The 24,869-nt window shown below is 47.5% G+C and overlaps 1 protein-coding gene across 1 annotated transcript; it reads left to right on the plus strand.

Moving 5' to 3' along the window:
- Positions 1–4,167: 4,167 nt before the first annotated feature.
- Positions 4,168–5,088, plus strand: LOC135887660 (olfactory receptor 14A16-like). The gene has a single exon (XM_065415383.1). It carries the CDS (start codon positions 4,168–4,170, stop codon positions 5,086–5,088), a length of 921 nt encoding a protein of 306 aa, XP_065271455.1.
- The last annotated feature ends 19,781 nt before the right edge of the window (positions 5,089–24,869 follow it).

Raw genomic sequence — 24,869 nt, forward strand, 5'->3', positions numbered from 1 at the left:
ATATTCAAAGAGGATTAATGGAACTGGGCACTCCTTTCCTGTAGAAAGTGAATGGGATTTAGACACACAAATCCAGTTGGTTCCTTTGAGCACTGCAGCCTATCTGGATAATGAGAGCATGCAGTTACTTTGTAGCAGATAAAACTCTATGGGGGTAGACACTCACCTTCCTCACGCCATAGACTATTCACTAGCTGCTGCTGATGAGAGTCCGCCATGGACAGGTTATTCTAGAATTGTCCTCTATATGGCCTCTTAGACTTTCCTCTGAATCAGGTGGTACTGGCCACTGTCAGGGACAGAATACTGGACTGGATGATCCAAAGGTCTGACTCAGTTAGACAGTTCCTATGATCTATAACAAGCAGATGTTGTCAAATAAAATTGCAATGAATATTACACCCACATCAACTCATATGCATTTAATTGAGTTTAATTACTCATTATTAAAGCTGGTCAAAAATGAAAATTATATTTTTGTGGGAAATGTCAATTTTTTTTTCATAGAAACATCGCATAATATTGCTTTTGGATGGGGGATGGGCAAAACAATGAAACCGAAGACTGAAAAGCGTTTGGTTTTCAATAAACTTCTCTAATAAAACAGCAAGTTTATGGTAAATATTTTCTAGTTTTGGAAAAAAGATTTCTGATATTGAAAACTGCACCCCAAAACCTGAAAAAATATACAAAAACGTTTTCCATCTCCAGGTTTTAAGAAAAACAAAAATGAAAACAACTTCCCCCCACTGAAAAAACAAAAACCCATAGAAAAATGAGTTCAAAATGAGTTTTTTCCACACTAAAATTATTTTCAATGACAAGCAATTTTTCTTCAAAAAGTTGTTTTGCCAGGAAGATATTTTTGAGCATCTCCGCTCATTATGAATTATCCTCCAAGTTGTAACTAGTATCCCAATTGGACGGATGACAACCTGAGGAATGGAGTGGTGAAGGGACTGAACAAAGCCAGAGGAATAGTTGGGATCAGATCTCAGGACACCTTGGACCTTAGGTTTTCAATAATAATTAATTAATTATCTGATAGTTCTATCTGATATGAGAGATCCATTTTATTAGGTAAGACACAGTCTCCACCCCAAGGAGCTTACAGTAGAAAAGACAGGCAAAGGGTGGGAGGGGAAAGACAGCCCTAGGGAACGATTTTCCCAAGGTAACAGAGCAGGTCAGCGGCAGGGCTAGGAATTGATGTCAGATCTCTGGAGTACAGTTCTGTGTGCCCTTAGTGTTCGCCTCACAATCTTTGCTTTAGACCCTGCTGCCTCGTTGTAATTATGATTATTTTAGTTCCTGAAAACTCTTCAGGGAAGTAGAAGGCAAGATAAAATATTGTTGGCTCTGGACTGTTGAGGGCTCCAGGGAGTGAGTCCCTCAAGCCCGTAGAAAAAAGACATGGATAAATCACCTCCCCTCAGCACCAATGTTTTTGTCACACAGCTCATCTGCAGACAGCACAGATCTCAGTGTATTTCCAGCAGCTCAGCCTCAGTGTGGTGGGGGAACGGCCTCATAATACAGTGATCGGGACATTAGATAGAGAGATAAATCGATAGAGGGGTGTGCATGGGGCTAGAGAGAGAGAGGTAACCAATTGCAGTCTGTAGCTGGAGGAGAAAAGACATCTCAGAGACCAGCATCGTAAGTTTGCTCTTGCAATGAAATATATTTGGGGATGACAGAGAGGCTCTTTAAGGATGAAATTGTAAGTGACATTAGATTTTTTTTCATACTTTCACTCTTAGCTCAATTTGGGCATTGGAAACTGAGGCAGTCCAAAGCAGTTATCTTAGGAAAGAGGGGGGAGAATATTCATGCCTCAGTTTCCTTCTATTGGGAGTGGGGGAATTGATCAAATTGACACACATATTTTTTGGAATGGATTGAAGAGTTTACATTAAAGTTGTCCAAAAATTGTGACAAACACTATCAGCTCGTTGTTACTTTTCTCTCTGTATACATTAGTTTGTTGTTACTGCTGTCTGTCTGTTTTTACTTTTCTCTATTAGTTTGTTTTTATTTCTCTATCTACCTGTTAGTTTGTGTTAGTTCTGTGTTTCTTTCTCACTCTCTGAATCTTGTATCTCTCTATTAGTTTGTTGTTAGATCTATCTATCTATCTATCAGTTTGTGTCTAGTTCTCAGTTTTTTGTTTCTTCTGTCTATTAAATTGCTGAAAGGGTACTTGTGGGACAGGCACTCCTCATAAGTTGAAGCTGAGTGGTTAGGGCACTTGGCTGGCCTGTGACAGACTCAGGTTCAATCTCTCCCTCTGACTGATGATGAGAAGGGATTTCCAACATACAGGAGAGTGTCTGAGCCGCTAGGCTATGGGCTGTTCTGAAATGTGACTGTCTCAGTCTCTCCTGTTGAAGCTGCTCCACTTTGTGTCAAGAATTAAATAGTCATGGGAGCAGGGACTTGAACTTGGCTCTTCCAGACACCAGGTGAGTGCCTCAAGTACCACGCTGGAGAATCACTCTCACGCCCCTACCCTGGCCCAAAGACTCTCCATTGTCACTCGCAACACTCGTTCCTGATGGCAATGGAGAGTCACTGGGATAGAAGCTGAGATGCAGTCTGATGTAGTCGTTAGAGGAGGGGACTGGCAGTCATGACACCTCATTTGTGTTCCCAGCTCTGGGAGGGAGTTGAGTCCAGTGTGTACAGCAGGGGTTGGCAACCTATGGCATGCGTGCCAAAGGTGGCACGCGAGATGATTTTTGGTGGCCCGCGGCACCGGCTGAGCCGCTCAGCGCGCCCCCACTCTGGGGTTCCCGCTGCCAGCTCCTGTCAGCCGGGGTCCCACCACCAGTGCAACTCAGCACCCGCTGCCAGCCTGGGAGAAGGAACCCCAGGCTGGCAGCGGGCTGAGACCCCGGCTGGCAGGAGCCAGCGGCGGAAACCCCAGATCTGGGGTGGGCTGAGCCGCTCAGCCCGCGGCGACACTGGGGTTCCCGTTGCTAGCCCCTTGTCAGCCGGGGTTCAGCCGCCCGCTGCTGGCCTGGGGGAAGGAACCCCAGGCTGGCAGAGGGTTGAGACCCCAGCTGGCAGGAGCCAGCGGCGGAAACCCTAGAGCAGCAGGGGTGCTGAGCTGCTCAGTCAATGCTCTGGGGTTCCGGCTGCTGGCTCCTTGCCAGCCAGTGTCCCGAAGCCGGGGCAGCTCAGCACCCACTGCCGGCTGGCAGGAGCGAGTGGCTGAAACCCCAGATCTGGCCGCTGGCCCCTGGAGAATCACTCTCACGCACCTACCCTGGCCCAATGACTCTCCATTGTCACTCGCAACAGTTGTTCCTGATGGCAATGGAGAGTCACTGGGACAGAAGCTGAGATGCAGTCTGATGTAGTCGTTAGAGGAGGGGACTGGCAGTCATGACACCTCATTTGTGTTCTCAGCTCTGGGAGGGAGTTGAGTCCAGTGTGCAGAGCCAGAACTCCTGGCCTGTATTTCCAGCTCTGGGAGGGGTGTTGGATTTAGTGGGTTAGAGCAGGGGGCGAACTGGGAGTCAGGACTCCTGGGTTCTCTTCCAAGCTCTGGGAGGGTGTTTAGTTGAGTGGTTAGAGAAGCAGGAAAGGAGCCGTATTCAGGACTCGAGTTTACTGTGTATTTATGGCCGGGTTTGGTCACCTCCAGGCGAAAAGCTGCTCCCGTTTAGAGCAGTATAAATGGGGAGTAATTCCATGGCATGCAGTGAAATTACCCCACATTCGCAGCATGTCCCTGACAGCAGAATCTGGCCAGACAGACCCCCAATTCCCCTCGGAAAACTGAGGATAGTAACATTTATACACCGTTATCCAGAGTTCACCCACCTCTGGGTAACAGAGGTATACAAATTTCTCAAAAGCAATTCTTCCAATTTCTCCACTTCATTACCCGGGTGTAAATTATGAGTAACCACTGTGGAGTCCATTGAGCTGATTCTATTTTCTCTCATCCCAGTATAAAACAGGAGTAACTCCATTGGAGTCAGTGGGGCTGTTTTCTCCATCCTCATTCCCATATTTCACCAATCTTCACAAGCTAAGGGTCTGACTCAAGGAAATTCAGGTGGTTTTCACAAAAGGAGAGTTATTTTAATGATCTAATCCTGTCCCTTGCTCTTGTCCCTCTCTCTGCAACCATCACACGATCTCCTGAGAAAGAAAATGTCCAACCTAACCACCGTGACCGAGTTCCTTCTCCTCGGATTCTCTGATGTTCAGGAGCTGCAGATGTTGCACTTTGTGGTGTTTCTTGTGATTTACCTAGTAGCCCTGGTGGGGAATCTTCTTATCTTCATGGCCATAGCATTTGACCACCACCTTCACACCCCCATGTACTTCTTCCTGATGAATCTGTCCGTCCTAGACCTTGGCTCCATCTCTGTCACCGTCCCCAAATCCATGGCAAACTCCCTCATGAACACCAAGTCTATTTCCTATGCTGGATGTGTTGCCCAAGTCTTTTTCCTCTTCTTCTTTGTGACAGCAGATTTTTCCCTTCTCACCATCATGGCGTACGACCGATATGTCGCCATCTGCCAACCACTGCACTATGAGAGAATGATGAACAGCAAAGCGTGTGTCCAAATGGCAGCTGGTGCCTGGATCAGTGGGATTCTCTACTCTGTACTACACACTGGGAACACGTTTGCATTGACCTTCTGTGGAGGCAACATGGTGGATCAGTTCTTCTGTGAGATCCCCCAGCTACTCAAGCTCTCCTGCTCTGACTCATATCTGAGTGAAGTTGGGGTTCTTGCATTTAGTGTGTGTTTACTCTTAGGCTGCTTTGTTTTTATCATTGTGTCATATGTTCAGATCTTCAAATCAGTGCTCAGAATCCCCTCTGAGCAGGGCCAGCATAAAGCCTTCTCCACCTGCCTTCCTCACCTCACTGTGGTCTCCTTGGTTGTTTTCACTGGGGCCTTTGCCTACCTGAAACCCACCTCCAGCTCCCCATCTGCTCTGGATCTTGTGGTGGCAGTTCTCTATTCCGTATTGCCACAAATCATGAATCCAATTGTCTACAGCCTGAGGAACAAGGAGATGAAAGCTGCCCTGAGAAGACTGACTGGGTATAGGTAATTCACCAAGAATTAATTTTTATGTCTTTATCTAATTAAAGTTTGCTCACATAGTATCTGTTCATTAATGTCAGTTATTTCCATGACCACAGTTTGAACACAAACAGGTCTGATTCTGATCTCAGTTGGACCAATGCAAATCCAGATTAACTCCGTTGATGTCACTGCCGCTGCAGTGATTTACACCAGGAGAAAATCTGGTCCAGTTGTGGAGTTAAATGGGTGTAAATTGTGTGCACAAGAGGACTCAGACTTTCATTCTATGCTAAAGCAATATCCGTTACACTGCTTGGCCACATGCACCCATTCCATGGCCACTGAAAACAATGATGGGAGTTGTCTTGCTTGTGTGCAGAAATCAGGAGTGGCTTTGTTGGAACCAAAGGAGTCAGGCTGGTGTAAGACTGGGGTAGGTGAGAAGAGATTTCGGGTAGATCTGCAACACATCAGTGTAGTTCCATTGACTCTGGTGGCGCTAAAGCAATTTTCAGCATCTGTGGATCTGACCTACTGCCTCCAATGGAGCTGTATATCCATTGCCAGAAGCTGGGGACTGGGCCCATTGTCTTATAAACCACCATTTGTGGCCTAACCACTAGAGGGGGACAAGGAGCCAGACTGTGTTAGCCTGGCTCAGGTGTACATTTGGGCTTGTGAGAGATGGAGAGACTGGCTAGAAATTACAGGAGGTTTCTAACCGCCAGCGGGGCGATGTTCTGGAGCAGCCTCCCAATAGGAGTTGTGGGAGGCAAACGACCGAATTAGTTTGAAGAGCGAGATGGACACATAGCTGAGTGAGATTGTATGATGGGGCTGCTTGTGATGGTGGGGGGCTGGGCTGAACAGCCCTGGGGCTCATTTGCTGCATATGTCTTATGGTCCTAAAAGCTCATGCTTCAGGGTTTCCTCCCCCCCCCCACCCCAGTGTATTCTGGGAGGGTTTATTTTTAATCTCTGAAACATCGGGGCGGCCCTAGCTGCAGATTGGCCATTGGGTGGGATGTGCCAGGGCTCTGACTTGGAACTGAGCCATTCTCTCTCACTCAGGAGCTTGGCTGGCTTGGTCTTGCTCACATGCTCTAACTGATGTGGGGGTCAGGAAGGAATTTTCCCCCGGGTCAGATTGGCAGGGACCTTGGGGGTGTGGGCGTAAAGGGTTCGCATTCTTCTGCAGCGTGTGGTGTGGGTCACTTGCCAGGATTTTCTGGGTGTATCACAATCATTTCCCTGCCATTGCAGGGGTCTTGGGCACTGGTGCCCTTCGGTCTCTCCTATTGTTTGCCAGAGGCACAGAACTGTCTAGTCTCCTGAGGGCTGTGACACTTTAGTCTAATTTCAGTTGTTGGGTTTGGTCTGCGGGTGCCAGGTGGTGTTGGCATAGAGCAAGTCAGACTGTATGAAAAGGTAGTTCCTTCTGGCCTTGAACTCTATGACTCTGTGACTTTATGGATGTTCATGGATGTTCATGGAGGGGAAGAGGAGAAGGGGCCACACAGAGAATAAACTCCAGTAGAGTCCATGGTGTTGCATTAGTCCAACTGTCTGTGACGCCCTGTCCTCCTGGCTGAGGGAGGTGACTCAAGCGCAGATGAAGCCTTTGACCTCTGCAGCTGTGCAGTGTCACTGTATAAACACCACCCATGGGCAGTGCGTGTTATAAGGCCCCTCTGTGCCACACCTAGAGGATAGGGGGCTATTCCAGTGGCTGTCAGGCAGCCTGGCTGTTCAGCTCAAGTTGTTGAATCTCGTACTTTGGGCCCTAGATGTCTCTGGTTGAGTCCCCCTGGTGCCAGCATAGATTAAATGGTGATCCTCGCATATGCGCAAGTGGCCTGAGAACTTCAGGGGACCTTATTCCTGCACTCATCAGAGGCCGACGTTGCCTACCAAGCTACTGGAGAATAGCAGTGGGAGTCAGACCTAAGAGGGGAGTGTCTCCTTAGTGAGAGCAGTGGCAGGTTTATTCCCGGATCATCTCAGACATCCCCATTCCTAGTCCCTCTGCACCCTGGAGACCGAAGGTGCATGGCATGGGCAGGGGTGTGTGTGTTGCTCTCAGCTCAGGTTGGTAGAGTTGATCAAAGTAACTTGTCATTTGGAAATGGTTTCCTCAGCCTATTTGTGACAAATGCTTCTATCTTTTTAGCTGAGTTATACAATCTGCGAATGCCTTGGAAAAATCTTGCCCCGCTCTTCCCTCAACTTGGTTGGCCACTGACGCATTCCCAGAATACTGGACATTCTGGTACTTCTGAGAAAGCTGTGGCCCCACCCACCATTGTGACCTTGCATGCCTCCCTAGTTCGTGATACTGGACAAAACCATGTCTGGTTTTCTCTCAGTACCAGACAAGGGACAAGCCACACCAAAAGGGGATTATCCATCTTAAAACCAAATGAATGGCCAGCTACCTCAACCCACCATGCTCACCCCTCCCGAACAGCTTCTGCACGGCTTCCTAGATACCTCCTCTACCAGAAATATGTTCCAACCAACTGAGTCTCTTGCATTCTGACCCAGAGGCACTAGTGGCGGGTATATTGTCCAACAGGGAACATTGTGGCTCCCTTCTGGAGTAGGGCCTAATGGAATTACAGGAGTCCTTGGGAACTTGCGTTTAACACCTCAGGACTCTTAGAAAATCGCCTCTCTGGTATTAGACCAACCTCCTGTCTTTTTCCTAGACATGGCACCTCCAGGTTACATGTCAGACACATTGCCTTGGACAAGTGCGCTTGCTTTATAGGTGAAAGGAAGGACTTAGGGATTTGGACACAATTATAAAAACAAAGCAGCTTAAGGCAAAGTACACGCTAAAGGCAATAGCCCCAGTTTCACTGAGATATGAGTCATAGCAAGTAAGTTTGTGGAGCTGGGGGATTTCACAGAATAACTTATCCATCTCATTGTCTCCACAGAAGATTATTGCAAACGTGTTTCCAGTGTGCAGTGCAGAATTGAAAACCGCACTGATCCAGGTACTGGCTGCCATTTGGACACAAGGTCTCCTGTTCTTGAAGTCCACCTGTCCTCCATGTCAGGATAGGTTTTGGCTGCTTGGTTCAACTCTCACCCTGAATTTAAAGGCACTAGTCTACAAGACAAATTCTGTGGGCTATCAGCTTTCCTACTTACTCAGTTTTACTATCTGGCAGCAACCCCTCTGAAACAGAAATAAGAAGGGATGCAATAGAGTGTATGGGTTTGAAATGATCGTATTATTGGACAATATTTGCATTCCCCAGTCTTTCTTAAAGCTCAGTTTCCAATTAAGGGTGGTCAGAAATTTTCTGCTTAAATTGTTTTCAAAGGAAAATTGTGTTTTCAATTAATCAAATTTTCACAGAACGTCTCAGGTATCCTTAAATATATTTCACTGATACTTCATATATATACATAGGAAAACTGAAAACCCATGGTTTTTTTGGGTGGATATAGGCAGAAAAAAATCAGTTTTCTGCAATTTTTAGCTAAAAATGTTTGTTTTCTCACTTGGCAAAACATGAACAATCAGAGATTTTTGGGAATTCTATGAAAGCCCAATTTTTTTTGATAAAAAAAAATGCTGATAGGCTCTAGATGTTTGATTGACTTGATAGCAAAGGTCTTAAAGAGTTCCAAACATAATTCAAATATATGTTCTTAAATTAGCCCTGTATATTAATACCCTAATCTATTTAATTGAAATGGCAAACTTACTGTGCTGGTCTTTGAGAAATTTTTCCCAGCTTGCAATGCATTCGAGCCTCTAGTATCAGCAATCATTGGTGAAATCTATCTATCTATCTATCTATCTATCTATCTATCTATCTATCTATCTATCTATCTATCTATCTATCTATCTATGCATCCACTGCCAGGATTGTTTGGTTATCCCTCTCTCTCATGCCCCCATCACTGTATTATCCAACAGCCGTTGTCGTGTCCCTTTGCTGGATGTCCTGAGTTACTGGGTCTCTTTGCAGTTCCTAGCAGACAGGGATCTACTCCACAGAGGGGAGCTCCCTGCTCCCCTCCTTGGGCAGGCTTGGCTGAGAGGTGATGGACTAAATGGGATGAGGGACTGAAAGCCCCCCCTGACCCTCCCAGCTCTAGAGAGGGCCAGGCAGAGGAAGGAGGAGAGTGGGGTGGGAAGGAAGTGATGGCCAGGGCTGGCCAAAGGAGAGAAGCAGGAGAGAATGTCTGGTGTTTGGAGGTGGGACTAAAGGAAGCGGGGGGGGTTCCCTGGGGCTGGGGTCATATCAGAGGAGTAGGGCTGAGCAGAGGAGGGGACTGGTGAGCAGAGGGGTTCAGCAGGGATTTCTGAGGAAGCTGAGTCAGGAACTCTGGGTTGGGAATTGTCTCTGGGCCATGGGAGGGGGAATCTCAGAGAACGGGGCCCGGCAGCATTTGTGAGGTGGAGGGTTGTGAGAGGGGAGGGGGGTGTTTGGGGGTCTGGGCTGTGTAAGGCAGAGGGAAGGAGACACCTGGGGACTAGTGTAACAGCATTCAGGGGGTGGAGGATGTGGCAGAGGCTGGAGTCAAAGGGCCTGAATCTCCTCTCCCTGAAACCAGGCACACTCCACCGTAACACCATGGACTTACCCTGAGATGAGTGACTGGGAAATCAGCCCTATTGATTCCAGTGGGGTTACTCCTGTTTTACACCAGGATGAGTGAGAGGGAAATCAGTTGACTGCAGTGGAGTATTTCTAACTTTTCTTACAGTTGGTGCATTTTGGTGCTGATTTTATTGTGCATAGCTAGAGATCAAACCGGGGCTCAGATCCTCACACCAGGGACCCCAAAGCTCAGCAGAGTGCAGTCCACCCACTGGCCCTCGTGGGGAAATAAAGTGACAGCATTATCAGCCACAGTGTTTAGTTCTCAGTTAGGCGTGTCAGCCTTTGAAGTGGTTGGAGTTGTTGGGGGACCACTAGGCATAGCTACCAGGTAACTCGGGAGAGTGGAAGACCAAAGTGTCGATGAAGCTCTTTTGCTCTGGGCCTATCTGCACCCCCAAACCCCATCTTGTGAACTCTCACCTACTTCTGTGCTCGCTGCTTACAGGCTTTGTAGCAAGCTGAAGCAGAAATGTAAGGGTCAGCTTTTCTAGCAGGCAGACTGCTGTAAACAGGCCTTGCAAGGCCACAAGATAAGCAGGCGTATGGGAACTTTTCTAATTGTAAATGCTAGAGAAGGGAGGGGTGGGAGGTGTAAGAGGGAGTAACAGGACAAAGGCTTACACAGAGACTGCTTGAAGTATAAAAGGTAAAAGTTATTTGTATTTGTTGCACTGGATTTGAGGCATGCTGGTCTCCTAGTGCCATTTCAGAGCTCTGAAATAAACTTGGCTTGCTTTCTCCCCTCGATGTCTTTATTGGTGCCAAGCACACCGGGCAACGGACCATTTGAAGTCCGCCTCGAGCACTTGGGCGGTAACAGTTTTGGCGTCCCTGGGTGGGCTCGAGGCTGAAATTTAGCCTTGCCCGGATCCCTCCTGGTGGCCGACGGATTACGACGACGACCGACGCCCAGAGCTCACCGGTGACTTCATCGGGGGCCTCGGCAGAGACGTGGTTTGCTCGACCCCGGAGGGCACAATGGTGCAACGCACACAGACAGTGGAGAAGCAGCTGCGGGCGACGGTGAGGAACCGGTCCCGTGGATAGGGCGACGGTGCAGAACCGGACCCTTGCATAAGGTAGGAACAGTCCAGTGGGGACTTTATCTGTCTTGACCTGGGGACGCCCACAGGTCTACCTGTTGTGACTTGGGGATGCCCAGAGTCTCCCTCAGTATGGGGCAGGGACAGAGTACAGCCAGCAGGGTACAGTGTACACCTTTAGAATGCATTCTGGTGAACTGGAAGGTGTTTGGATCTGATCAGTTGATTAAAAGTAAATTGAAAAGGTTCTGTACAGTTGATTGGCCTCAGTACCAGCTGGAGTGCCAAGAAAGGTGGCCACCGGAAGGATCACTTAATTACAACACGATCCTTCAGTTGCTTTTGTTTTGTCAGAAAACAGGTAAATGGAATGAACATCTCTATGCGTATACGTTTATGGTGTTAAGAAATAGGACTGATATTTTGCTCAAGTGCCATTTGACTCCGACAGGCTCGGTAGTATTGGCTGCTAAACCCCAGAACCCTCCCACTGTTGTAATGCCAGAATAGGTGTCCCCTTCGGCTCCTCCACCCCCACAGGCTTTAGAGAGTACCCCCCCCCCCCGTGGGATTGTATCCGTTGATTACTGAGAGTGTGGTAGCTCGGCCAGGAACACAAGAGCGGGCAGCACAGATAGTATCTGTATACTCGCACGTACCTTTTAATCCTGTACATTTGGCTGCTTTTAAGGCACAGGCTGGAGAATTCTCAACGAATCCAAGCAAGTTCATTTCTATCTTTGAAGGTTGTCTGGCTAGTTATAAGTCTGACTGGGATGACTGTAATGTACTTATGGGAACCCTGTTGTCTGAAGTGGAGCGGAATCAGGTTATAGCCAAGGCTAAGCGGAGGAAGACAGAGAAGGCATTTAAGGTTTAAAGGGAAAGCTATTGGACACCAGAAGTTGTACAGAGTGGAATCCTCAGAAGTGAGTGTGCTCATCCTGGTTTGTTGCTTCAAAGCTTTGCACAGAAGTTATGTTACTGGAAAGGATGTATAATGGCAATGTGTATGTGTTAATGGTTGGAAGAAAGGTGTATGAGTGAAGAGTGGAAGGTTCCTTTGGAAGTTAGAAGAAGCTGAGAAAGGGAGAAGAGGAAAAAGCACAGAATGAGTTAACTGAGAGGAAAATACAGCTGGCCTCAGTCCAAGGTCAGTGTTCACAGCCAAGACTTTGCTGACAACCAAGAGAAAGGGGGGCCTGAATGTGCCCAAGCAACTGAGATCTGCAAAATACTGCAAGGCATAATGAGGACAAACGAAGGGTTAAAAAGCAGCTTTGTTGGACTGTATTGGCTCAAGGATTTAAAAATTCCCCCACTCTGTTCCGACAGGCTATGGCCAGAGACTTGGAGGAGTGGGATAATTCAGACAGAGCCCTCTTGCTGCAATATGTAGATGACTTGCTAATTGCTGCTGTGGGTCTAATCCCTTGTCTCAGAGCTACTGTGAGTCTCCTAAACTTTATTGGATTGCGAGGATACAGGGTATCTCAAAACAAAGCCCAAGTTGCTCTTACAGAGGTTCAATATCTGGGATTTCACATCAGGCAGGGAGAGAGACAGGTCTCAAACAAAAGAAAGGAGGCTATCTGCCAAGTTCCCATCCCCAGCAACCGTAAACGGCTTAGAGCATTTCTGGGCATGGCAGGCTTTTGCAGAATATGGATTCCAGAGTTTGGACTGTGGGCTAAACCTCTGTATGAATGTGTTAAGGGAGCGGATCAAGACCCCTTTTACTGGTCCCCAGAAGCGGACAGGGCATTTAAGATCTTGAAAAGGAAGCTAATGGAAGCTCCAGCCCTCCGCTTGCCCGATATATCTAAGCCGTTCCAACTGTATGTGCATGAACGAAAAGGGGTAGCTTTGGGAATGCTTACCCAGCTATTAGGTGCCTGGAAGCGTCCTGTAGCATACTTTTCTAAACAACTGGATCAAGTTTCAAAGGGATGGCCAGCCTGTTTGAGGGCGGTCGCAGCTACTGCTCTAGTGCTTGGGGAAGCGGAGAAGCTGGCACTGGGAGGAGCTGTGCAAGTGTATGTTCCTCATATGGTCCGAGCCTTGCTGGACACTAAGGGGGGTCTTTGGCTCACACAGGCTCAGGTTGCTCGGTACCAGGCGAAGCTGTTAGAGAATCCTGAAGTCACCCTACAGATCTGTCCCTCCCTTAATCCAGCTACACTGCTACCAGAGACAGAAAAGCAGGAACATGACTGTTTAGAAATCATAGATGTTCAGTATTCTAGCCGCCCAGATCTAAAAGATCAGCCACTCCCAAATGCTGACTTGGAATGGTATACAGATGGAAGTAGTACTGTTGTGGATGGGCAAAGGAGGGCTGGTTATGCTATTGTGTCTCTTCATGATACCGTGGAAGCTGAGAGTTTACCGGCAGGAACGTCTGCCCAGCTTGCTGAACTAGTGGCCCTGACCCGTGCCCTCGAGCTGGCAAAAGACAAACGGGTTAATATCTTTACTGATTCAAAGTATGCTTTTGGGGTATTGCATGCCCATGCTGGTTTGTGGAAGCAAAGGGGAATGTTAACAGCTCAAGGCTCTCCGGTTAAGCATGGGTCTCAAATTCTCCGGCTCTTAGAAGCAGTACAACTCCCCTCAGCAGTAGCAGTGGTGCATTGCAAAGCCCATCAAAGGGAAGATCAAGATGTAACCAGGGGCAATGCCAGAGCAGACAGGGAAGCTAAGCGAGCTGCTACCCTGAAATCACCAACAGAGGAGAATGCCCAAATGCATGCCCTCATCCCATCAGTGGGTGAACTTGCAGCCCCTCAGTACTCCCAAGAGGACAGAAACCTGGCTAACAGTCTCGGTCTCCAGGAAAAAGAGGGATGGTTTTATTCCACAGAGGGAAAAATCCTCCTGCCCAAGGGCCTGATTCGACCGGTGTTGCAGAAACTGCATCAAACCACACACGCAGGCAGAGAGGCTCTCACCCAGCTCATGACTAAATATTTTCTAACCTCTGGACTTAAACCCCTAGCATCACAGGTACAAGCTGAATGTTTAATTTGCCAAAAGAATAACCCACGACCAGGAGTAGCAGTGCCACCAGCCACCCTGGAACCTACCCCAGGCCCAGGATTGGTGTGGCAAATATACTTTACTGAGTTTCCCAGGACTCAAGGGTACAGGTACCTTCTTGTTTTAGTAAATCGATTCAGCGGATGGCCTGAAGCCTTCCCATGTCGCAACAACACTGCCAAAACAGTGGCTCTTAAGTTTGTCAAGGAAATTATTCCTCGCTTCGGCCTCCCCCAATGGATGGAATCTGATAATGGAACACACTTCACATCTCAAGTGGTTCAAAAGATATCAAGTGCTCTGCAAATCCCCTGGAAACTCCACACACCCTGGCGACCACAAGCCAGTGGAGCAGTGGAACGCACAAATCAAACGCTCAAGAGACACCTTTCAAAGGTCTGTCAGGAGGCCTCTCTTAAGTGGCCTGATGCCTTGCCCCTTGTGTTACTTCGCATTCATGCTCTCCCTAAGGGTAGGATAGGGCTTAGTCCCTTCGAGATTATGTTTGGAAGAGCATGGCCTATGAATGGTACCCCAGTTCTGGCAGGGGAATGGGAAGTGGGGTGTGGTTTCTTGTCTCAGTATATGTGCCCTCTGTCTGCTGTTCTTTCTTTTCTTCACAGGTACACCAAAGATTCACAGCCTCTTCTGCTGGATACTCCGGTCCACTCCCTGCATCCTGGTGACTCCATTCTCGTGCGGACCTGGAAGGACGAGCCTCTCCAAGAGAAGTGGAAGGGACCCCACACCGTCCTGCTTGTCACCCATACAGCGTCAAAGGTCGAAGGACACAAGAACTGGATTCATCACTCTCGACTGAAAGCAGTGCCCGCTCCTAAACAGTGGACTGTCCAGCCTGCGGAAAAGACTGCTAACGACGATTTGGGACTTAAGCTGTTATTCAAAAGACAGTAAGGATCGCTGGGAATGCGTTGTGATCTTTCTGAACAGTCACGGCATACTCCCCGCGAAAACCCTGAGCATTGGTTTTATTTTCTCACAGAAGGCGGACCTGGCCTCTGTATTTGGTCTTGTTATTTTTTGACTTGTTTAGTGTCAATAATTCTTATTGTCCTCTGGGTATTTAGGCTGTTGTAAACACAATATGGGTTTAGGTTTAGGGTCTCTCACAGCACATCTTGTCAGCAGAACGGGCCTTTAACCAGTGGAAGGCCCAGGAAGGGGAACCCACTATTTTGGATTCCCTTTGGGGTTGGATACCTGGTTTAGGGGAACTAGGGGATATAGGGGGAAACATTGTTCGCATCTTGCTCACAGGTGTGGTGATATGTTTTATTCTTGTTCTTTTGCTCATTTGCTGTAAAGTGCTCATATGTAAGATTTGTACCTCTCCCTCCCCAGAGGTTCCTTTATACCCTCTTATTGATAATCCTGATTGTATGGAGCTTAATCGCATTTTGTCTTTAGAGTATGAGAAAACTCTGACAAAGGTTTGTTGAGTGTTCTCAAAGGAGGGATTGTTGGGGGACCACTAGGCATAGCTACCAGGTAACTCGGGAGAGTGGAAGACCAAAGTGTCGATGAAGCTCTTTTGCTCTGGGCCTATCTGTACCCCCAAACCCCATCTTGTGAACTCTCACCTACTTCTGTGCTCGCTGCTTACAGGCTTTGTAGCAAGCTGAAGCAGAAATGTAAGGGTCAGCTTTTCTAGCAGGCAGACTGCTGTAAACAGGCCTTGCAAGGCCACAAGATAAGCAGGCGTATGGGAACTTTTCTAATTGTAACTGCTAGAGAAGGGAGGGGTGGGAGGTGTAAGAGGGAGTAACAGGACAAAGGCTTACACAGAGACTGCTTGAAGTATAAAAGGTAAAAGTTATTTGTATTTGTTGCACTGGATTTGAGACATGCTGGTCTCCTAGTGCCATTTCAGAGCTCTGAAATAAACTTGGCTTGCTTTCTCCCCTCGGTGTCTTTATTGGTGCCAAGCACACCGGGCAACGGACCATTTGAAGTCCGCCTCGAGCACTTGGGCGGTAACAGAGTTGCGCCAAACAAATTGCACTGTGCATGTGCCTGGCGAAAGGAGGAGCTGGTTGCAAGCTGTTTCTGACTCGCAGCCCCATTGCTGCTGAAAGGAGAATGTTCTGGCCAACAAACCTAGGCCCTGTGAGTTAAAATCTAACCCTGGGCAGAAATCTGTGACTAAAAGCAGGTGACATCTGCCTCTGTTGAAGGGTTTCTAATCTTGGGGAACTGTCCCTTGAGCACAGCCAAATATTGAGAAGGTGCTGAAACTATTTTTGAAATGAAAATAAATAACCCATGCACACGCTCACTGGGAGGTGGGATTATTGGGGGTGGAAGAGTTGGTGGGAAAGGGAGAGAGGTGTTTTGGAGGCCGTGAGAGGAGGGGTGATTATGGGGAGGAGGAAAAATGAGGAGGGTGTATAGGAGACGGGTTGGGTGTGAGGAGATGGGGAGGGGTGGGGCACTGGGAAGGGGAACATGAGGGTGAGTGACAGCAGCCTGGGGGAAAATGGGGACAGGGGCACCTGACAATCCCACATTCCCCTCCCATGTCTGTACCAATATCTGGGGGTTCCCAACCCATCTATGGGGGTCCAACCCTCCCTGCTCCCTTCACGTGATCTCAGAGGCTTTGTCCTTTCCCTCCTGGGGGGCTGAACCCGTCTCCTTAAACCCTTCCCCATGTGTGCTGGGTCTAGGGAAGCGCCACCCCTTGAGGTGTGAAGCTGAGAAGAGGCACATGTGGAGCGTGCACCGAGAACACCATGAAACCCTGCTGGCACTGGCGTGGCTGGTACGAGTGAAACAGTTCACACCTCTCTGAGCACTTGTTTCAGGCTGTACCGTCTCCTGGAGGGATTCTCACTCAGCTCAGAATAGCTCATTAAGATGAACAGGCCATTTCACTGAGCCTTCTATGTGGCAAATGGATGCGTCCATCTTTGTGCTGCACTTATGGAGAGGTTCTGGGGGTGAATGTGAGGGGAACCAGACAGGCACAGAATACAGCTCCTGTCCAGAAAAAAACATGGTGGTTCTGAAAAGATCCTTTTGCTTCTCTCGTCATCCATATCCACTGCTATCTACAGCTGATGCCCAATGGGCGTCCCCAGGGCTTTGTTGAAATAAATATGTGTTTGTGGCAGAGACATGTGACCTACAATAGCTAAGAGCCCAGTGGCACCAGACCCCCAGCATGAACGTTCTGTAGTGCAGAGGATGACAGATGACAATGTAGCGGTCATAGGCCATGACCCCCAGCAGCAGGCACTCGATCCCCCCGAAGGAGATGAAGAAGAACATCTGAGAGAGGCAGAAAGCCCATGAGATGGACTTGTCCTGTGACAGGTAATTGCCCAACATCTTGGGGATGGTGGAGCTGATGTAGCCAATGTCCACCACTGAAAGGTTGCCCAGGAGGAAATACATGAGTGTGTGGAGCCTGGAGTCCAGACTGTTCAGCGGTAAGATGAGCACTCTGCCCATCAGGGCCACCAGGTAGATGGCTGTGAAGACCCCAAAGAGGATGAGCTGCTCCTGCAGGTGCTGGAGAGACCTAGGACGATGAATTTGGTCACCGAGGTGCTGTTCTCCCCCCTCATCGGCTCCAGGAGGTCCATCACCTACAAGCAGAGGAAGGGCAGTGGTGTGATAAGTGGATCGACAAATTCAATCTCTTTGTGAGCTCAACTGTAAAAAGCATATGAAAGTTCCTAAGTTGTCACAACAACCTACAATAACAAAGGTTGATGGGAAAAGGTGGGAAAGAGAGACAGAAAGACTGAATTCGTCCAACAGGACTAATATCCTCCTGATATCACTCAAGGTCTATGTTAAGATCATGCCTGGTAAACAAGAGAAGTGTGGGGCCGGAAATCAGTGAACCAAAATTGTGTGTTGGAAACTAGGCCTAATTGGTGGACAAAATAGCGAGGGGAGAAAAAGACTTTGGGGGGAAAATGAGGAAAGAACAACATAGGCTACTGGAGCCAGATTCACCATCAGATCTGCCACACACCCCATCCCTGCGATTCCAGCTCTTCGTCCTCCTGATCCTGAGAGATGTCCTGGCCAGACGGGGCCAGAGAGAGGGACCCAGAGGACATCGTCACCCCCCACCTACTCCAGATGAATCCCAAACCCCACCCGAGATGAAATGGGATCGAACTTCAATAGCAGCATCTACGACGACAGCAGCTCCAGCCCATCTCAGCTAACTTCTCTTTCCCCCGCAAGGACAGTTATTACCATCTCTGATACCGTCTAAAAGACTGTCTGATGAGGGGGATTTTCCTTATAAAACTCTCCCAGCTCAAGGCCAGGGGAATGAGGGATGTTGTTCAAATGAAGCCTTATTGAATGCTTTACATTTCAAATGCTTTAGCTGCTTTTCCTCCTTTTCCTTGTCTTTGATAACAGGTTAAAGGCATGTTTCATGGTGTGTTTGCCATGGCACTGAGCAGGCTGAGGTCCCTGGATACCAAACCTGTACGTCGCTTAACATGGCTAATGCTCGACAGTGACTGGGGTCTGTTAGCACCTTTGGCCCATTTATTCCATCTACATTAGTACAACCTGGTCCAACAGGGAGGGAGCTAGCGGGGTGCTGAGCAGACCCAGGCTGCATTCTCTGCTCTACCACACGGTGACTTAGCACCAGATTTTCCGAGATGTTTAAGGGGCAGATTTCAAAGGTATTTAGGCATCTAGTGGGATTTTCAATATCATCTAGGCACCAACACCCTTTGAAAGCAAAGGGAGTTGGGCACCTCAATGTTTTTGAAAATCTCAGTAGGCACCTAAATACTGTAACAAATCTGACCTCAGGTGCCCACTTAAAGCTGGTCCAAAAAAAATCATTAAAACTTTTTTTCCATGAACATAAATGTCATATTGTCAAAACCAAACTGTTTCCAGGCATTGGAAAGGTTCCAACAAAAAAACATAATTGGGAAGGTTTCTCCACACCAGGGAGAGTTTCAGCTGACAAGGAGAAGCCAGAACAACCAGGGAGTTGGGGCAGTTTTGTGGGGTGGAGGAGACCCAGCTACAAGTCCCTGCTCTGTTTAGGGATGGAACCTGGAAGCCTTGATTCTCAGCCCCATTACTCTAACCTCCGAGATCCCACTCCTCTTCCAGAGCTATGGAGGGAACCCAGGCGTCCAAGCTCCCAGTCCCACCTGCTCTAACCCACTAGCCCCCACTCCTTTCCCAGAGCCAGAGACAGAACCGCACCCCACTAGACCCCACTCCCATTTAAATGCAATCTATGTTATGATAATTATAACAGAGCCCAGCAGAGACACCAGCTCTACATGTTGTCAGTGTTTCCCCCCCCCCCTTTGTTTTGCCATTTGCTTGTTCCCCATAAATATCTCATCAGTACCTGGGTCTTTCACCTCTCGTCGCTGTGACTCTGGCTCCAATACTGAGCCACTACTCAGCTGGCAACCCTAGTTTGAAAAAAAATGACAAAAGTTTTCTTGGTTTGAAGTCTCCCTCTTAGTTTGAGGTACCCAGAGCAGCAGCACTGGGAGGGGAGTGGGGTCTAGTGATTAGAGCAGGGGGCTGGTAACCAGGACTCCTAGGTTCTCTCTCAGCTCTGGGAGGGGAAGTAAGACAAGGACAAGTCACTTCCTCACTCCTCTGCAATGATTCTGGGACAGTGGGAAAGCTGTCGGGAGGGAGCTTGAGGATGGGATAACACAGGCCATGAGCCCTGGGCTCCCCACACCAACAGCTCTGCCTCAGTCCTGACTCGCAGCCCCACCTGAGCCTCCATGGCAGCCAGTGTGAAATGGTGCTCCAGGGATGCATTGTCTAACACAGGCCCGATAGGTGGCTGCAGTATCCAGACCATGGGTCTGTTCTGATGCAGCAGATATCTGGGGGTTACCAGATTAGCCAGGTTTAGTGGGCTGGATGGGCCCAGAGGTCTGATCTGGGGTGGAAGGGAAAGGGGGGGAGACAGCAGGCTTGATGGACCCAGAGGTGTGACCGGGTCAGCAAGGAGTGGCTAGAGGGGCTGATGAGCCAGCCTGGTATGTACGTTCCTACTGAAGGAAATCAATCTGAGATATGAGCTTGAAATCCTCAGCCCATTCGCTGTAGGAATTGCCTTCTTGTCACCTGGTGCCTGCCTCGCTGTCTCCCTCCAGAGCACTTCTGCCGTCCTGTCCTGAGGAAAGCTATGGAAAGCAAGCATCTCCCTGCCCCTCTCCCACCAACACCCCAGCCCCTGCTCTGTGCCTAGCTGAGAGGCACAGCCCAGCTGGGGGTGCCAGGCTGGGCAAATACTATAGAGTCGTCTCCCAGGGGAATCATCGTTTGTGTCTTACAGACATCACTTCAGGCCAGCCTGGGGGTACCAATTTCCCTTGTACAACCGGCATCCTTGGAGGAAGAAGAGAGAGATACAGGATCAACGCCCGTCTGAAACCAAAACAGGAGCCAAGCCATGGAGAACTGCAGTGTTTCACTCTCAAGTCCTCTATTTTGGGGTGTTATGTCTCAGGAACTCCTAGACCAGGTGACTCCAGATTTGCCCCTCTTACACTACCTCAGACATCAAAGAGACACAGCAATTTTCAAGACAATGTGATTCAGTACGTGGATTTTAGAGCACCTAGAAAACTTGGCTGCTAAGCAGTGAGCTTGTATCAGAACCTAACTAACTCACTCGGTTGGCACCTCAGCTGGTGGGAATTGAGATTTCAGAGGTTTCCATTTAATCACTTTCCACATTGCAGAGGGTCACAAGGCAGCACTGGGCACCCTGAGCTCTGCCTTAGCCAAGCTCTAGGGCAGTTCACAATTTTTACGGTCCAATCTTCTGCTGGTGGGAATTGGGGTCATTTCAATTAAACCAGTGGGAATTGGGTGTCTAAAGCCACTTGGCAGCTCTGAAAAACCTCAGCCGGCTTTTTAAAGCCCATCCAGCAAAAATAAACTTTCTCTTCTATAAACTGATTTATTTTTAATGGAATATATTTTTGTTGAAATATGGGAGTTCATCAAAAATGAAAAAGATGATGAAAAATGTCATTTAGGATGATTATTTTTTTTAGTTTTCGGAAAAAGTTTCAAAACAAAAATAAACTATTGGGAAAATTCAGACAATTTTTCAAAAATATGTTAAAACAGTGGAGAAATTCCTACTTTCAGTTTTTTACCTTTACCCCCTTTTCCCCACTGGAATAATTGCCGAAAGTGAGGAAAAAATATTTTTCACTTATTTGTTTTCCATTGAAAAGAATTGGGAAAACATTAAGAAGTTCAAGAAAGTTTCTTTTGCTCCCTTCACTTTGTCTCACTTTTTTAAGTGCAAAAACATCAAATGAAATCAGAGTAAATGTCACTTTAATTATTTTTTATTTTTTTTTATATTACTTGAAGGAAAAAATCTCAATAAATAAATAAAATATGTGCCGTTTTTGCTATGGTGACAATGCTTTTGTGAAGAGAAACTTCTTCCACTGTTTTCTAAAGAAAATCTGATTCTGGATAACTGAGGCCAAATTTGGATCCCATTTAAATCCCTGGGATTTAGCCACACACTTCAAAGGGGTCAGGATTTGGCCAATGGTCAATACATCCAAAGATCCAAATGTGGCTAAAGGCAGCCTGGAGAAAGTGAGTGCAACAGAGATGTAAGGATGAGATTTCCATCTCTGATAGACCTGTGCAAATGTGGATTAGCTCCATTGACAGCTCTGGTTTAACTCTGATGATGTTCTTTCTGAAAGAGTCTGAACTAAATTCACGAGGGTAGTTAAGATTGGGAATAAGCTGCCAAAGGAGATTGTGGAAACCCCACCACGGGAGGCTTTTAAGAACTTGTTGCATAAGCACCCATCAGGGCTGGTCTAGATTTATTTAGGCTTGCCTCGGCACAGGGGGCTGGACTTGATGACTTCTTGGTGTCCCTTCTAGCCTTACAGTTCTAAGATTTGATGATCTGGGGTCATTCTGGTCTAACCTTGGTGTAAAAGTGCCTTTATGGGCACTGACCTGGCATTCCATACACCATCCAGTGTAAATCTGGTCACATCCCAGCTGAAAAAGGATCTCAGAATTTGGCTGATTACTCTTATTATTCCCTCTCTGTGCATGGCTGTGTACAGTACATATATGACAGATAAAAGGAGATTATGTGATTAAACAGACAGACAGATAGGACCAATCCTTCTCTGAATACATAAGCTCATTTTGCCATAATGATACATTTCTGATTGATTGTTAATATGTTGATAGACAGAGAGCTAGATAGAAGGTTAAGATGATGATGCTGAAGATAGATAGATAGATAGAAATGGTGAGAGATACAGAGATAGATAAAGAATGTATGCAACTATTGTGACCTTTTTCCTGTTCAAGGCTGTCTATGTCCAGCTCATGATTTTCTTATAAGTATTCATTATGAAACATTATTCACCAAAGCATGTCTATGAATATTTCTTCTTCCACAACTCCTTTACAATCAGCTCATCATAAACACTCGGTGTTTGAACTTTGAGCTCTTCCGACTGGATACATTTTTTGTAACACACTCTGTTTCTTTTCTCTGATTGGATACATTGACGTGTTAGAAAGTTTAAAGTGAAGGGGCCAAACCTCAGCTGGTGTGGATTGTCATAGCTCCACTAAAGTCTATACTGCTCTGATAATTCACACCACCAGGGATCCAACCTGAACACACATGAGTATGACTCAAGCCTCTCCCTTCCTCCCTTGAATATTCTGTACCAGGGCCCTGATTCAGGAAACCACTTCAGCATGTGCTTAACTTTAACCAGGTGAGTAGTCCCATTGAAAACTTAAAGTCAAACTCATGCTTAAGTTCTTTGTTGGATTAGGGGCAAAGTCAGGGTTAGAGCCAAAGGCTGCACATAACAGGGTCTTACTTGAACTGCTGTCACACCCAGACACTTCCTCAATTCCTCTCCTTCCCCAGTTAAACGTCCCACTGCAATTGGTGCGTTGGAATTACACTCCCCTCTGGGGTTTGGTTTATTAACAGAGAATAACAGTTAAAAGCCGGAATCTCTGGGCTCCATTCCCCAGGCTCACCAGGCCATTATGCCCCTCCGGGGATCCTAATCCCCTCTGGCTACTGTGATGAGCTTCTTCCCAAGTCATCCCTGACCCTGGGTCCCTTTTGGATCCCCTGCGGGAGTCTCCTGATCCCTGAAATTCTTCTAGCCTTTACTCTTGGATCAGGGCGTCAGGCCCAGTTCTCTGTGCTCTTAGATCTCTGAGCAATGGCACTCTCCCAGGCCCACCCCAGTCCCTGGGCCTCTCCACAGAGACCTCCCCTAGGTCTTTCCAACCCATTGGTCCCCCTCACTGTGATAGATCAGGCTCCCTCCCATGCCTGGTCACTGACCTAGCTCAGCCCCAAGCCCAAGCCCATCACCTGGGAAGAGATGACAAGGCACAGGTGTGGATGAGCCCATCTCCCCTTAAAGGGCCAGCACACCCTGAGGAACGGGGAACTTCAAATGGGCCTAAAGTATTTGGGCACCCAACTACTATTGACTGGCAATGGGAGTTCAGCACCTAATTCCCTTAGGCTCCATTGAAAATTTCATCCCAATTGCTTATTCATTTCATCCCATTATCTTTTCTATCTTTGTTGATGGAATATTCACACAGGGGCCATGGACTTGGATGAATCAAATTAATAGAAAAAGTAACATTGCTATTCACACAGGGATGATTTTGCTGTATTCACTCAATTCTTTAAATGATACAGGGAAGGAGCTCACTCTAGCTCACTCTAGCTCATAAGTAGAGCTGGATGCAAAGTTTCTGACGAAACAATTTTGTCCAGAAATACTGATTGATAGAACCTGAAATGATTCACAAAATGCTTCCCAACCACAAGGACTGGAAAATTAGTTTTATTTAAAAAATGAAAGCTGAGATTCTGCTGTAATGTCATGACTCCTGCAGCTAGGGCCCTGCACACTGGCCTATAGTGCTCAAACCTTAATCCAGCCCCAAATGTTTTCCTACTATCATATTGCCATATGCACAATTGCAGTAGCTTATGTTGGGATGTTATGTGAACTCGAATGGGCTGGTGTAAGTTATACCAGCAAAAGCACTAGGACATTCACACTAGGAGAGTTTGCTGCTATAGCTATATTAGCAAAGCTTTTTCGAGTGTAGACCTGGCTATAGATTGTTTGGCTGTACATTGTCTCTCTCTCTCATGTAAACAAGTGTAAGCATACACGCATGCGCACACATGCACACACACACACACAGCCAGTCTCCTCCATTTACTGCCATTGGGAAAACTTCTCAAACTTTCTAAGTGATTTAGGAGCTTAAGTCTCATTTTCAAAAGTGACCTAAGCCCTTATGAGTCTAATAGCATCATTTTAAAGGGTATTTAGACACTTAGGGTATGTCTTCACTACCCGCCGTATCGGCGGGTAGTAATCGATTTATCCGGGATCGATATATCACGTCTCATTAAGATGCGATATATCAATCCCCGAACGCGCTCACCGTCGACTCCGGAATTCCACCAGAGCGAGCGGCGGTAGCGCAGTCGATGGGGGAGCTGCGGCCGTCGATCCCGCTCCGTGTGGACCCCAGGTAATTCGATCCAAGATACTTCAACTTCAGCTACGCTATTCGCGTAGCTGAAGTTGCGTATCTTGGATCTATCCCCCCACCCAGTGTAGACCAGCCCTTAATGGGATTTTCTAAAGAACCTAGGGGCTTAACACCCATTGAAATCATGGATAAACCACTACAGAGGGACAATGTTCCTCACTGTGTTCATGGGGGTTACAGGTGCTACACATCTCTGATAGCGAGTCCAAGAATTCAAATCCATGAAATCAATGGTTCTCAAGCTTTTCCATTCCAATTCCCCTCCCTTCTAGCAAGGATCTAACAGGGACCTCCCTCCCATTCAGCAATGTTGGTAGGTAGGTTTACTCATCGTGACTTCCTAGCAGCCCCTTGTTGAGAACCCCTGGACTCAGAGAATCTCTGGATATATGTACCCCTGCAACCCACATCCTTCCCATCCCAGAATCTCTAGGCCCCAAGAGGACTCTATGGACCTTTTGAAGACTGCACCATCCGGG

This window comes from Emys orbicularis, chromosome 13, assembly GCF_028017835.1.
Source record: "Emys orbicularis isolate rEmyOrb1 chromosome 13, rEmyOrb1.hap1, whole genome shotgun sequence".
In the NCBI taxonomy this organism is placed as follows: Eukaryota; Metazoa; Chordata; order Testudines; family Emydidae; genus Emys; species Emys orbicularis.

Excerpts from the sequence above, each read along its gene's own strand:
- LOC135887660 (XM_065415383.1), top strand. The coding sequence starts at position 4,168 with ATGTCCAACCTAACCACCGTGACCGAGTTCCTTCTCCTCGGATTCTCT.